This window comes from Neoarius graeffei, chromosome 7 (genome assembly GCF_027579695.1).
Source record: "Neoarius graeffei isolate fNeoGra1 chromosome 7, fNeoGra1.pri, whole genome shotgun sequence".
Classification (NCBI taxonomy): Eukaryota; Metazoa; Chordata; class Actinopteri; order Siluriformes; family Ariidae; genus Neoarius; species Neoarius graeffei.
This window is the reverse complement of record NC_083575.1, coordinates 65,148,589-65,164,693: the sequence shown is the minus strand read 5'-3', so window position 1 is coordinate 65,164,693 and position 16,105 is coordinate 65,148,589. Positions and strand designations below refer to the sequence as shown.

The 16,105-nt window shown below is 48.5% G+C and overlaps 1 protein-coding gene across 1 annotated transcript in view; it reads left to right on the top strand.

Annotated features, from left to right (window-relative positions):
* dntt (deoxynucleotidyltransferase, terminal) overlaps positions 1-16,105 on the top strand; it is a 350,223-nt gene that overhangs the window by 47,218 nt on the left and 286,900 nt on the right. The window contains exon 3 of the mRNA XM_060926229.1: positions 12,743-12,859. Coding sequence (XP_060782212.1) covers positions 12,743-12,859 — 117 coding nt within the window. The remainder of the gene's footprint in view (positions 1-12,742; positions 12,860-16,105) is intronic.

The following is a 16,105-nucleotide window of genomic DNA, read 5'->3' as shown; positions in this document are numbered from 1 at the left end:
CGGGCTCAACGCCAGGATCCCGGTCCTGGGACGGGGCCACCGGGCCTCTTGTACGTCCCTCGTCAAGCCCGGGCCAAGGTTCTCCAGTGGGGTCACTCGTCCCCTCTCACCGCCCACCCGGGAGCTCGGAGGACCCTGGACTTCTTGAAAAGACGCTTCTGGTGGCCGAGCATGGAGAAGGAAGTGAGGTCATTCGTCCTGTCCTGTGATGTTTGCACCAGAACCAAGAACCCACAACAGTGTCCCCAGGGTCTCCTGCATCCTCTGCCTATTCCCCGGCATCCCTGGTCCCATGTGGAGGTCGACTTCATCACGGGCCTTCCTGACTCTCAAGGTAACACTGTCATTTTAGTCATAGTCGACAGATTCTCTAAGGCCTGCCGCTTCATACCGCTGTGCAAGCTCCCTTCTGCCCTTGAAACAGCGAAACTGTTTATGCATGTCTTCTGAGTCTTTGGTCTCCCACAGGACATCGTCTCAGACCGGGGGCCCCAGTTCTCCTCCCGAGTGTGGCACGGGTTCTGCAAGCTCATCGGCGCCACTGCCAGCCTCTCCTCTGGGTTCCACCCCCAGTCCAATGGCCAGACGGAGAGGCTCAACCAGGACCTGGAAATCACCCTGCGAGGCCTGGTGATGGATAACCTGACATCGTGGAGCACCTGGCTGCCATGGGCAGAGTACGCCCACAACACCCTGCAGTCATCGGCCACCAAGCTGTTGCCGTTCCAGTGCCAATTTGGGTTCCAGCCACCCCTGTTCCCGGACCAGGAGGAGGACGTTGGGGTGCCCTCGGTCAACCAATATGTGAGACGGTGTCGCAAGACCTGGAGCAAGGTCAGGAGGACCCTCATCCAGACTTCCAGGTCCAACCAGACTCAGGCCAACCACCATAGAAGGCCTGCCCACGTTTTCCGCCCTGGGCAGCAGGTTTGGCTGTCCGCCAAGGACCTTCTGCTGCGGGTGGAGAATCACAAGCTTGCTCCTCGCTACGTTGGTCCCTTCAAAGTTGTGCGCAGGGTGAACCCTGTCTCCTACCGGCTCCAGTTACCATGGACGCTAAGGATCAACCCTACATTCCATGTTTCCCTGTTGCGGCCCATACTGTCGTCCACGTATGCCCCTGCCCCTAGGATTCCCCACCCCCCCGCATCCTCCAGGGTCAGACTGTGTTCACTGTGCGCCGCCTGCTTGACTCCCGCCGGGTCCGCGGTGGGCTCCAATATTTAGTGGACTGGGAGGGCTATGGCCCTGAGGAGTGCTGCTGGGTCCCCGCTCGGGATGTATTAGATAAAGAACTTTGTCGGGACTTCCATTCGGCCCATCCAGATCGCCCTGGGCACATCAGGAGACGATCCTTGAGGGGGGGTCCTGTTAGGACTGAGGACTGTCTTGGCCTCTAGAGGCCGCTGTTATTTTTTTTCTTGTCATGTTTGTTTTGGGCCTCTAGAGGTCACCACTGCTTCTGTGTTTTGTGTTTGTTTTGATTGCCTGTTTAGTCCTTATTATTGTCACCTGTTTCCCATTTAGCTTGTGTATAAATACTTCCTCAGTTTGGTCCCCAGTCACAGAGTCTTTGTGCTACCTGTGGTTTGTTTCCTCTGTCCCGTATACCTTGCTTATGCGCTTGTGTTTTTTGGTATTTTGTTTTCTTTGGATTTTGTTCTACCTTTTTGGATCTTCTGAGCGTTTTGCATTTTGCCTTTTCTTTTCTTATCTTTGGACTTTAGTTTGCACTACCTTTTTGGATCTTCTGAGCGTTTTGCATTTTGCCTCTTCTTTTCTCATTTTTGGACTTTGAACCTTTGGATCATACTTTTGTTTTTTTTTTTGCCTTGGATTTTTTACTCTGTAAATAAACTGTTTTTTTTTTTGTACTCTACTATCGTCTCACACCTCTGCACTTGAGTCAATCCCCTGGTGGCCTAGTGGGGGTTTGCTGGATCACTACATCAGTGACCCAGGTTCGAATCTCAGCAAAACCCTAACAAGATGAGCGAGTAGTCCAAATTGCAGGCACCACAGTTTCAGCTTGCCAGGAAGTGGGGTCTTGTCTATGGTGGTAAGACCTTTGATGGTTTCTTCCCTCAGCTGGTTACTCTGGTCTGAGGCTTTCATTGTACCACCATCCCAAGCTCTTGACTGGCTGCTCCGACACCATTGGAATGGGTGTTTTGCCAATGTGGAATCTCTGGTCTATGAGTTTTCCTCTGATGATGGAAATGCTTCTGGATTTGCTGGGTTTAAACTTCATACCAGCCCATGTTATATTATCATGAAGCTTTTCCAGCAAATGCTTGGTGCATGGGATGGTGGAGGTCAGGGTGGTCAGGTCATCCATGTAGGCATGAATAGGAGGTAATCACTGTCCATCCTGCAGACGTTCTCCTCCAAAAGCCCATTTGGAAGCCTGGATGATCACTTCCATCACCATGGTGAAGGCTAGTGGGGAGATGGTACATCCTGCCATTATCCCAACTTCCAGTAATTGCCATGATGTTGTGCATTCTGTAGTTGTTATGCAGAATTGCAAATCTTGGAAGTAGTTTCTGACCAGGTTCGTGATGTTCTTTGGCACATGCAAGAAGTCAAAGGCTAACCAGATGACGGAATGAGGGACAGATCCAAAAACATTGGCTAGGTCCAGGAATAAGACGTGCAGGTCTCTTCCTTCCTGTTTTGCAGACAGGATTTGATGCCATATGATGCTTGTGTGTTCTAAGCATCCTGAGAAGCCTGGTATCCCAGCCTTCTGCACTGACGTGTCAATCAGGCCATTCTATTTCAGGTACAGTGGTGCTTGAAAGTTTGTGAACCCTTTAGAATTTTCTATATTTCTGCATAAATATGACCTAAAACATCATCGGATTTTCACACAAGTCCTAAAAGTAGATAAAGAGAACCCAGTTAAACAAATGAGACAAAAATATTATACTTGGTCATTTATTTATTGAGGAAAATGATCCAATATTACATATCTGTGAGTGGCAAAAGTATGTGAACCTCTAGGATTAGCAGTTAATTTGAAGGTGAAATTAGAGTCAGGTGTTTTCAATCAATGGGATGACAATCAGGTGTGAGTGGGCACCCTGTTTTGTTTAAAGAACAGGGATCTATCAAAGTCTGATCTTCACAACACATGTTTGTGGAAGTGTATCATGGCACGAACAAAGGAGATTTCTGAGGACCTCAGAAAAAGTGTTGCTGATGTTCATCAGGCTGGAAAACATTACAAAACCATCTCTAAAGAGTTTGGACTCCACCAATCCACAGACAGACAGACTGTGTACAAATGGAGGAAACCCAAGACCATTGTTACCCTCCCCAGGAGTGGGCGACCAACAAAGATCACTCCAAGAGCAAGGCGTGTAATAGTCGGCGAGGTCACAAAGGACCCCAGGGTAACTTCTAAGCAACTGAAGGCCTCTCTCACATTGGCTAATGTTAATGTTCATGAGTCCACCATCAGGAAAACACTGAACAACAATGGTGTGCATGGCAGGGCTGCAAGGAGAAAGCCACTGCTCTCCAAAAAGAACATTGCTGCTTGTCTACAGTCTGCTAAAGATCATGTGGACAAGCCAGAAGGCTATTGGAAAAATGTTTTGTGGACGGATGAGACCAAAATAGAACATTTTGGTTTAAATGAGAAGCGTTATGTTTGGAGAAAGGAAAACACTGCATTCCAGCATAAGAACCTTATCCCATCTGTGAAACACGGTGGTGGTAGTATCATGGTTTGGGCCTGTTTTGCTGCATCTGGGCCAGGATGGCTTGCCATCATTGATGGAACAATGAATTCTGAATTATACCAGCGAATTCTAAAGGAAAATGTCAGGACATCTGTCCATGAACTGAATCTCAAGAGAAGGTGGGCCATGCAGCAAGACAACGGCCCTAAGCACACAAGTCGTTCTACCAAAGAATGGTTAAAGAAGAATAAAGTTAATGTTTTGGAATGGCCAAGTCAAAGTCCTGACTTTAATCCAATCAAAATGTTGTGGAAGGACCTGAAGTGAATAGTTCATGTGAGGAAACCCACCAACATCCCAGAGTTGAAGCTGTTCTGTATGGAGGAATAGGCTGAAATTGCTCCAAGCCGGTGTGCAGGACTGATCAACAGTTACCGCAAACATTTATTTGCAGTTATCGCTGCACAAGGGGGTCACACCAGATACTGAAAGCAAAGGTTCACATACTTTTGCCACTCACAAATATGTAATATTGGATCATTTTCTTCAATAAATAAATGAGCAAGTATAATATTTCTGTCTCATTTGTTTAACTGGGTTCTCTTTCTCTACTTTTAGGACTTGTGTGAAAATCTGATGATGTTTTAGGTCATATTTATGCAGAACTATAGAAAATTCTAAAGGGTTCACAAACTTTCAAGCACCACTGTAGGTTGTCAGTCTTTGAGCAACAGTGCAAAAGAAGATCTTGCCTTCAACATTAAGGAGACTGATCTGCCGGAATTGGCTGATGTTAGAGGCATCCTTTTCCTTGGGTATTATTACACCCCCTGCTCTCTGCTCTCTTCCTCTTGTGTCAAGTTCTGAGGTTTTCAGCTCTTCGCAGGCTTGCCAGACGACCCTTAAGATCCTCATGCAGGAGGTCAATGGCTGCTCTCTCCTCCACTAAAGCTTTCCTCCATTGTTTCCTCAGCTGTCATCTTTCCTTGACAAGTTGATCAATCTCTTGTTGCCTTCTGGACTTGGGTGGGGTCGATGTTTCCTTTTTTTTGGCTGTTTTAGTCCAAATCTTTCTGCTCCATAGGAGTTGATAAGATCATCCATTTTCTCCAGCTTCTTCTCAACTGTTCCTCTAAGGCTACTCAGGATGTTCATCAGGTCTGTGTTGATTGTTGCCCACTCTTTCTTGCTGCAGAATTTGGCCACTTCACTTGGTCTCTGTGGCCTTGGATGTTTTTCTCCAATGCAGGCTGTGGCTGGTTAGGTTCCAGGTTGTCACAAGGTGTGCTTGAGTCTCTCTCAGTCACTGGGATAGTGATGTTTGGTGGACTGTGGGTTCAATCCTGCCGCTGAGCTTCATTCGCCTTACTGGACCTATGTCTTAGTAGATAAGACATTTTTTTGAAGATCTGCCATTGCCAGATCTTCAAAAAAAAAAAACTTTGCTGCCTATCATTTTATCTTCTTGTAGCCAGGCATACAGAAAGCGGTAAATTCTGGGAAGCATCCATCCATCCATCCATCCATCCATCCATCCATCCATCCATCCATTTCCTGCTGCTTATCTAGGTCCAGCTCGTGGGGACAGCAGTTCCAGCAAAGATGCCTAGGCCTTCCTCTCCCCAGCCACCTCCTTCAGCAAGGACTCATTCTCGACCCAGAGTGGGCAATTCACCCTTTTCTGGCTTAGAACCATGGCCTCGGATTGGGAAGTGCTGATTCTCATCCCAGCTGCTTCACATTTGGCTGCAAACTGCCCCACTGCAAGCTGATAGTCACAGCTCAATGAAGCCAACAGGAACACATCTGCAAAAAGCAATGATGTGATCATGAACCCTCTGAATCAGACATCCTCCACCCCTTGGCTATGCCTAGAAATTCTGTTCATAAATTATGAAAAATAATTGGTGACCAGGCCGGCACGGTGGTGTAGTGGTTAGCACTGTCACCTCACAGCAAGAAGGTCCTGGGTTTGAGCCCAGCAGCTGGTGAGGGCCTTTCTGTGTGGAGTTTGCATGTTCTCCCCGTGTCCACGTGGGTTTCCTCCGGGTGCTCCTGTTTCCCCCACAGTCCAAAGACATGCAGGTTAGGTTAACTGGTGACTCTAAATTGACCGTAGGTGTGAATGTGAGTGTGAATGGTTGTCTGTGTCTATGTGTCAGCCCTGCGATGACCTGGCGACTTGTCCAGGGTGTACCCCGCCTCTCACCAGTAGTCAGCTGGGACAGGCTCCAGCTTGCCTGCGACCCTGTAGGACAGGATAAGCAGCTACAGATAATGGATGGATGGATGGAATTGGTGACCAAGGGCAGCCCTGGTGGAAACCAAGGCCCACAGGGAATGAGTCTATCATATTGCAGACAGTGTGGACCAACCTCTCTCTCTGGTTATACAGGGGCCAAATGGCCCATAGCAGCAGGCCTGATACCTCATACTCCTGAAGCACTCCCCTCAGGACACCTTGAGGAATATGGTTGTATGCCTTTTCCAAGTCCACAAAGCACATGTAGACTGGTTGGGCAAACTCCCCTGCACCCTCAAGTACCCTTGCAAGAGTAAAAAGAGCTGGTTCAGTGTTCCACAACCAGGGTGAAAACCACATAATTCCTCCTGAATTCAAGGTTCAGCTAATGGATGGACTCTCCTCTCCAACACCCTGGCATATAGACCTTCCCAGGGAGGCAGAGGAGTGTGATCCTCCTAAAGTTGGAACACACCCTCCAGTCCCCCTACTTAAAAAGGGGGACCACCACCCCAGTTTGCCAATCCAGAGGTACTGTCCCTGACCTCCATGCAATGTTGAAAAGGCATGTCAACCAAGACAGCCCCATAACATCTAGAGCATTAAAGACCTCAGGGCAGATCTCATCCCGGGGCCCTGCCACTGAAGCCTTATCTTTTTTAACTACCTCAATGACATCAGCCTAGTGATTGGAGAATCCCCCTCTGAGTCCTCATACCCTGTTTCCTCTATGGAAGATGTGTCAATTGGTTTTAGGAGATCCTTGAAGTATTCCTTCCACTGCCTGATTATGTTCTCAGTTGAGGTCAGCAGCACTCCATACCCACTGTATACAGTGGGGGCAAAGCACCGTTTCCCCTTCTTGTGTTGTCTGATGGTTTGCCAGAAACTCTTCAAGGCTGACTGAAAGTCATGCTCCACATGGCCTCACCAAACTCCATCCACACCTAAGTATTTGCTTCCGCAACTGCCGAAGCTGCACTCAGCTTGGCCAGTCAATATCTGTCAGCTGCTTCCAGAGTCATAGGACACCTTCTTCAGCTTGACAGCTCCCTTTAACACTAGTGTCTACCATTGGAATTGGAGGGTGCTCCCATGACAGGCACCAACAACATTACAGCCATAGCTCTGTGCAGTTGCCTCAGCAATGGAGGAGTGGAACATGGCCCATTTGGACTCAATGTCCCAACCTCCCTTGGAATACAGTAGAAGTTCTGCTGGAGGTGGGAGCTGATGAGGATCTTCAGGACAGGAGCCTCTGCAAAATGGTCCCAGCCCACCCTCACTATATGTTTGGGTGTTCTGGGCCTGTCCAACATCCATCCCCACCATCAGATCCAACTCACCACCAGGTGGTGATCAGTTGACAGCTCAGCTCTTCTCTTCACCCAAGCATCCAAGACATGCAATCACAGCCTGACTATAACTAGCTGGTATCTGTCAAGCTCATGCAACAAGCTCAGGCTCTTTCCTAATCAAAGTGGTAACATTCCATGTCCCTAAAACCAGTTTTGGCAGTCAGGGATTGGACTGCCAAGGCCCCTGCCTTTGGCTGCTCCCTGATCCACAGTGCACCAGAACCCTATGGCTCCTCCTGCAGGTGGTGGGCCAACAGGCAGGTGGACCCATGTGTCTCCTTTGGGCTGAACCCAGCCAGTCCCCATAGATAAAAGCCCAACCACCAGGCACTCACTGACAAGCCTCTTTATCAGGCCTGGCTACAAGGTGGAGCCTCAGTATCCCTGTTCAGGGTGAGGTTTCATGCTTCCTTGCTCTCCTCCTCATAGACATCTTTGGTATTTCACTAGGTTTGGCTCTTCACCTAGGACCAATTTGCCTTGGGAGACCCTGTCTGTCTGTTGCCGTCCTCACAGTTGAGGGTCGGTGATCCAGGAAGCTATCAACTAGCTTTCCTTAATTCTCTTGGCTGATTATAGTACACCAGAGGGACCCAAACCCTCATCTGGTGGTGGGTACACATACACACCTATGGGCAATTTAGAGTAACCAATCGACCTAATCGACATGTCTTTGGACTGTGGAAGGAAACCGGAACACCCGGAGGAAACCCATGCAGACACAGGGAGAACATGCAAACTCCACACAGAAAGGCCCCTGTAGGCCACTGGGCTCAAACCCAGAATCTTCTTGCTGTGAGGTGACAGTGCTAACCACTACACCACCATGTCACCCTGGGAGACCCTACCAGGGACAAAATGATGTTCCAGAACCACTTCATGTATCATCACCTTATCATGGTGAAGGGGTTTGAGTGCCCAAATGATCCTAGGAGCGATGTTGTCTGGAGCAATTTGGGAGACCCTACCAGGGACAAATTGCTCCAGACAACATAGCTCCTAGGATCACTTGGGCACTCAAACCCCTTCACTGTGATAAGGTGGTGATTCATGGAGGGGTTTTGGAAAGGAATTTAAGCCTATTGGAAAATTGTTTAGGTTTAGGCTATCTCGTCTCGTCTCGTCTCGTCTTCTTCCGCTTATCCAGGACCGGGTCGCGGAGGCAGCAGTCTAAGCATGGAAGCCCAAACTTCCCTTTCCCCAGACACCTCGGCCAGCTCCTCGGGAAGAACACCGAGGCGTTCCCAGGCCAGCCGAGAGACATAGTCCCTCCAGCGTGTCCTGGGTCTTCCCCGGGGCCTCCTCCCGGGGGGACATGCCTGGAACACCTCCCCAGGGAGGCGTCCAGGAGGCATCCGAAAAAGATGCCCGAGCCACCTCAGCTGGTTCCTCTCGATGTGGAGGAGCAGCGGCTCTACTCCGAGCTCCTCCCGAGTGACTGTGCTTCTCACCCTATCTCTAAGGGAGCGCCCAGCCACCCTGCGAAGGAAACTCATTTCAGCCGCTTGTATCCGCGATCTTGTTCTTTCTGTCATTACCCAAAGCTCATGACCATAGGTGAGAGTCGGAACGTAGATCGACCGGTAAATTGAGAGCTTCGCCTTTTGGCTCAGCTCCTTCTTCACCACGACGGACCGGTAAAGCGACCGCATCACTGCGGAGGCTGCACCGATCCGCCTGTCGATCTCACGCTCCATCCTTCCCTCACTCGTGAACAAGATCCCGAGATACTTAAACTCCTCCACTTGAGGCAGGACTTCTCCACCAACCTGGAGAGGGCAAGCCACCCTTTTCCGGTCGAGAACCATGGCCTCGGACTTGGAGGTGCTGATTCTCATCCCAGCCGCTTCACACTCGACTGCAAACCGCCCCAGTGCATGCTGAAGGTCCTGGTTTGAAGAAGCCAACAGGACAACATCATCCGCAAAAAGCAGAGATGAAATCCTGTGGTTCCCAAACAGGATTCCTTCCGGCCCCTGGCTGCGCCTAGAAATTCTGTCCATAAAAATTATGAACAGAACCGGTGACAAAGGGCAGCCCTGACGGAGTCCAACATGCACTGGGAACAGGTCTGACTTACTGCCGGCAATGCGAACCAGACTCCTGCTCCGTTCGTACAGGGACCGGACAGCCCTTAGCAAAGAGCCCCGAACCCCATACTCCCGAAGCACCCCCCACAGAATACCACGGGGGACACGGTCGAATGCCTTCTCCAGATCCACAAAGCACATGTGGACTGGTTGGGCAAACTCCCATGAACCCTCGAGCACCCTATGAAGGGTATAGAGCTGGTCCAGTGTTCCGCGACCAGGACGAAAACCGCATTGTTCCTCCTGGATCCGAGGTTCGACTATCGGTCGAATTCTCCTCTCCAGTACCCTGGAGTAAACTTTCCCTGGGAGGCTGAGAAGTGTGATTCCCCTATAATTGGAGCACACTCTCCGGTCCCCTTTCTTAAAAAGAGGGACCACCACCCCAGTCTGCCACTCCAGAGGCACTGTCCCCGACCGCCACGCGATGTTGCAGAGGCGTGTCAACCAAGACAGCCCCACAACATCCAGAGACTTGAGATACTCAGGGCGGATCTCATCCACCCCCGGTGCCCTGCCACCGAGGAGCTTGCAAACCACCTCAGTGACTTCGGCTTGGGTAATGGACGAGTCCACCTCTGAGTCATCAGCCTCAGTCTCCTCAGTGGAAGACATGACGGTGGGATTGAGGAGATCCTCAAAGTATTCCTTCCACCGCCCGACAATGTCCCCAGTCGAGGTCAACAGCTCCCCACCCGCACTGTAAACAGTGTTGGCAGAGTACTGCTTCCCCCTCCTGAGGCGCCGGACGGTTTGCCAGAATTTCTTCGAGGCCGACCGATAGTCCTTCTCCATGGCCTCCCCGAACTCCTCCCAGTTCCGAGTTTTTGCCTCCGCAACTGCCCGAGCTGCAGCACGCCTGGCCTGCCGATACCCGTCGGCTGCCTCAGGAGTCCCGGAGGTCAACATGGCCCGATAGGACTCCTTCTTCAGCTTGACGGCATCCCTTACTTCCGGTGTCCACCACCGGGTTCGGGGATTGCCGCCACGACAGGCACCGGAGACCTTGCGGCCACAGCTCCGAACAGCTGCGTCCACAATGGAGGTAGAGAACATGGTCCACTCAGACTCAATGTCCCCCGCCTCCCTCGGAAGCTGGGAAAAGCTCTCCCGGAGGTGGGAGTTAAAGACCTCCCCAACAGAGTGCTCGGCCAGACGTTCCCAGCAGACCCTCACCATACGTTTGAGCCTGCCAGGTCTGTCCAGCTTCCTCCTCCGCCAGCGGATCCAACTCACCACCAGGTGGTGATCAGTTGACAACTCAGCCCCTCTCTTCACCCGAGTGTCCAAGACATAGGGTCGGAGATCAGATGACACGACTACAAAGTCGATCATCGACCTCCGACCTAAGGTGTCCTGGTGCCACGTGCACTTATGGACACCCCTATGCTCGAACATGGTGTTCGTTATGGACAAACTGTGACTAGCACAGAAGTCCAATAACAAAACACCACTCGGGTTCAGATCGGGGAGGCCGTTCCTCCCAACCACGCCCCTCCAGGTGTCACTGTCATCGCCCACGTGAGCATTGAAGTCCCCCAGTAGCACAATGGAGTCCCCAGTCTGAGCACCCCTCAGTACCTCTCCCAGGGACTCCAAGAAGGCCGGATACTCTATACTGCTATTTGGCCCGTAGGCACAAACAACAGCAAGAGCCCTCTCCCCAATCCGAAGGCGCAGAGAGGCGACCCTCTCGTTCACTGGGGTAAACTCCAACACATGGCGGCTGAGCTGGGGAGCTATAAGGAAGCCCACACCAGCCCGCCGCCGCTCACCATGGGCGACTCCAGAGAAGTGGAAAGTCCAGCCCCTCTCGAGGAGCTGGGTTCCAGAGCCCAAGCTGTGCGTGGAGGTGAGCCCGACTATCTCTAGCCGGTACCTCTCAACCTCCCGCACAAGCTCAGGCTCCTTCCCCCCCAGCGAAGTGACATTCCATGTCCCAACAGCCAGCCGCTGTGTCCGGGGGTCAGGTCGTCGAGGCCCCTGCCTTCGACTGCCACCCAATCCACACTGCACCAAACCCCTACTGCTACCTCTGTGGGTGGTGAACCCACAGGAGGTCGGGCCCACGTCGCCTCTTCGGGCTGAGCCCGGCCGGGCCCCATGGGCAAAGGCCCGACCACCAAGCGCTCGCATACGAGCCCCAACCCCGGGCCTGGCTCCAGGGTGGGGCCCCGGCTGCGTCCTACCGGGCGACGTCACGGTCCTGGATTTTTTCTCCATAGGGGTTTTTTGGTGAACTGCTCTTGGTCTGGCCTGTCACCTAGGACCTGTCTGCCTTGGGAAACCCTAACAGGGGCATAATGCCCCCGACAACATAGCTCCTAGGATCATTCAAGCACACAAACCCCTCCACCACAATAAGGTGGCAGTTCTAGGAGGGGGGTTTAGGCTATACTTTCTTGAAATCACACTGGAAAAGAAAATAACATTATTAATCAGTTAAGCGTGTTTTCACTGTGATACAATTTAGAGTGATTTTTTCATCTTTTTTCAATTATATTCAGTGAAAAATTCTGTTCCCTGTAATCTTTCTAATGCCTGATAAGCACTGTATCTTTTAGACATTTAAGTATAGCCTTTTGTAGGGAGAATATTTGTGTTATGATGAGTTTTATTAGTTAATGCTGCAGACAGTGAATATAATGCTTTTCCCAGTCCTGCTTATAGGAGACAAAAATATATGCAATTTTTTTTCCACTCAAGTAACTAACTAAATTCTTCTTTAATGACTGGTATAAAAGCTTGGTAATGTGTGCATTAGCACTTAATGTCAGAAAAATCACAATCTGCTGAGAGCCTTGTACAGGCAATTTTCATAGACATTTCATATCAGTTCCCGAGAACACGAATGTCACATACATAATCATTTTAAAACCTTATAGATGGGGAAATTATTTTTGTGCTGAAATTAAAAGCCAATTTACAGGAAGCAAATGAAATTAGGGCTTCTTGATTTCTTTGTAGGGCAGGTTGCAGGAAGTAATTGCATTGCTATCATAACTCTATGATGAGAAGAAGCCATTAACGTGTTGTCCTGATGCCTATGATACCCGAGAGTGAGTGAATAGTCCAGCCATTTGCCTAGATTTACACTCTAACCAAAAAAACAAAAAACAAACCCACTATGGTTTCAGCAGGATGCAATAAAGGCAATATGAAAAGGACTGGCTGAGATTTAATTCCTGCTAGTATATTGTCTGAAGTTATCTATGTTTGCTAAGCTTAATTAATTTAAATGTAAAACAAAATATCATGTTATTATGGCTGCTGAAGACTGGTATTAAAGTTCTGTCTCTCATGTATGCATGCACACATTCACACTTTCTCTCTATCTCTTGTTCTGTTTCTCTTTGCATGCAGAAGCCATCTGTGCAGCCGAAGCCAGAAGCAGGTCCACTAGACAGTCCTTGGCTTACTGTTTCTCAGTATGCATGCCAAAGACGGACCACACTGCACAATTGTAATAAGATACTCACTGTAAGTACACACACACACACACACACACACACACACACACACAGATGTTTCTTCAGCTTGTCGATCACGACATTGTTATTTTCAACTCTGACCCACTTTTAAAATATAAAATAAGGCATTTAAAAGGGAAAGCACACATTTATATTCACACTTTTGCACACTCACACTGTATGTTCTTGACAACATGGAGACATTTTTCTGCTTGACATGCCTGTCACTGAGAAGCTGCATGAATCTATAGTCTGGGATAGAAAGAAATCAACCCCAGCCTTAAAGGACTGATGACACGAACATGACTCTATGCAATTTCTTAAATAAACTATACAACATGGCAAACATGTTAGATTTCTGTTATAATTATGTGAAAAGAAGCTGTTGTTACGCAAATATCCAACTTTTAATTGCACAGCGCAAGAAAACTGGGTCCGTGGCTCGCGGCCATGTTGTGACGTCAGCGGGAGAACACGCTGCGGTTCACTGGCTGTTCTACTCATAGACATCCTATGGTTCTACTCTGGTTCTACTCAATGGAAATGGCGCATGAAAACGCCGGTGAACTCTCTAGTGCTAGCTCTTCCTCTTCTGGGAGTCTAGAATTGTGTTGATCTCTTCCGAATAGAATCTATGATAGCCTACCCTCTTTACCCTTTGCCTCTCGTTGCTAGGCGGCAGTTACATGAAAGCCGCAAGCTTTCACAAGCAAATACATGACTGATATCACGCCGACTTTATGATTACATTTATGATTATCATGTAGAATCTATAGCTCTACATGCCTTTATCTTATGTCGTTTCACAACACATGTTCTGACAGGAGGACTGTCTTTGGATCCGGCATAGCTACTAGTAGACCCCCTCCGGAATACTGGCAGTGTTGCCAGATTGGGATTTTTCCAATCTAGCAACACTGTCAACAGATACTGCTGACGTTTTCCAGCCCAAAATATGTTCAAAACCCACCAAAATGCACTTGAAACTGCTCAACTGGGCAGGAAAAATCCCAATCTGGCAACACTGTGTAGGCACTGCTGATGGTAGTAACACACGTTTGTGCTGAACTGAACATCCAAGAGATTCTTTTAAGCTGGGAAGGGTGTCAAAACAATCCAAATCGAAGTGTTCAGAGCACAGGACGGATGTTGGTGAGGGCTCCCACTTGTCACAAGTGCGCCTGACTTGCTTCACCCACTTCGCATGCAGCTCGGGATCTCTGGGAAACTTGAATAAACTTACCCCATCCTTGTAGGTTTTGGAGCAAAAGCCGGCAACACAACGCGAAGGCATAATAACTAATATATATATATATATATATATATATATATATATATATATATATATATATATATATAAATAATAATGTATAATAATAATACTAATAATGACAAACTGAACACCTGTCGCATCAACAATAAACTGGTAAGTTAGGAGGAAGGTTCTTTCGCTGACATCATATAGCTCCTCCTCCTCCGTCTCCTGGGTGCTGCAGCCCCGTCAAATTTGCCCAAATAGCCACGTTTTTTATCATAACTTGTAAAATAGGCGCCTTCGTGAATTAATATATGGATCATCGGGAATTACTTTTTATGTTCTAAAACATCGCCAAAGATGTCAAAAACATGTCATCAGCACTAAGTTCTTCATACTGCTCTGCGAATTTTTCTTACTACCTTTGGTGGTGCTGTTGCACTTGGTTCCACAAAAATCTAAAATAACATGCTTTTAGACATTCACTAACAAGAAATAATCTCATCTCATCTCATTATCTCTAGCCACTTTATCCTGTTCTACAGGGTCACAGGCAAGCTGGAGCCTATCCCAGCTGACTACGGGCGAAAGGCAGGGTACACCCTGGACAAGTCGCCAGGTCATCACAGGGCTGACACATAGACACAGACAACCATTCACACTCACATTCACACCTATGGTCAATTTAGAGTCACCAGTTAACCTAACCTGCATGTCTTTGGACTGTGGGGGAAACTGGAGCACCCAGAGGAAACCCACGCAGACACGGGGAGAACATGCAAACTCCGCACAGAAAGGCCCTCGCTGGCCACGGGGCTCGAATCCTGACCTTCTTGCTGTGAGGTGACAGCGCTAACCACTACACCACCGTGCCGCCCACAAGAAATAATGTAATGTTAATTTGATGCCTTTTTTTGAAAGTCAGGGAGGCTGACCCCTGTTAGCTCATTTATACCAGCTGCCTTGGTGCCAAGTTGTTGTTTTTTTCTTTTTCTTCTTTTTTCTCTCTCTCTTTTTTTTTATAATTGCATGGGCGCATGATTAAAATCTTTCAGTGTGAGGATTATGCCATCGTTTCACCCCTGTGCTTACCTGATCTGCACCTGCTCAGCAAACATCATCAGATATTAATGAAAATGCATAACCTGCACTGCTCACTTGCCTGGAGAGCAAACACCCTTGCAAAGTAAACTGATTCATAAGAATTTATTCAACCTGATAAGAGTATTCATGTGTTTTTTTTTTTTGTTTTTTTTTTAGAAAGAAATATCTCTGACCTTGTCTTGCATGAGTGGATTTATATTTTGTGATCACCTGCTCTGTCTCTGAATGCACACTGCGTTTGTCTAAAACTGGAAAGAGAACATGAAGACCAATAATGTGGAGAGGTGAAGAGACAGGCAGGGAAAAGAGAGGCGAGAGAACAAAAAACGTTGTAAAGAAAACGAGCAGAGAAAATGACAGAGCACAAGAGAGAGCACAAGACAGAGAGAGATAGAAAGAGAGATGGTAAAAACCAGGACAGAGAGTATGGGAACTAGGCACACAAGAGACTGGATAGAGACAGAAATGAAAGACAAAAACCAGACAGAGAAGGACATGCTCAGAAGGGCATTTGAGGCCATCGGTGCAGGAAGCTGGAGGTGAGAGCTGATGTCACCCACAAAGACAATTCCATTCCTATACCCCAGTGAGCTGCCAATCAATCAACACACGCTCCCCTCCCTGTTGTTGATTTATTCATATTATGTTTTTTCCCCATCCACTTCCCTTTTATCCACAGACCTTGGGATTTTCTACATCTTTCTTCACACATGAGAACACACTGACATATTTTCTATAAGCAGCTCTTGCTGTCTGCATGTGAGTGTTTATGTATGTGAGTATCGCACTGCAGAGCTGAATGGATGGATGCTTGGCTTTGGTGCTTAGTTTTTGAGCATTAATGAGCTGGCAATAGGTAATGAGCTTCCATGTAGTTGCCCTTAATCATCAGGGCTG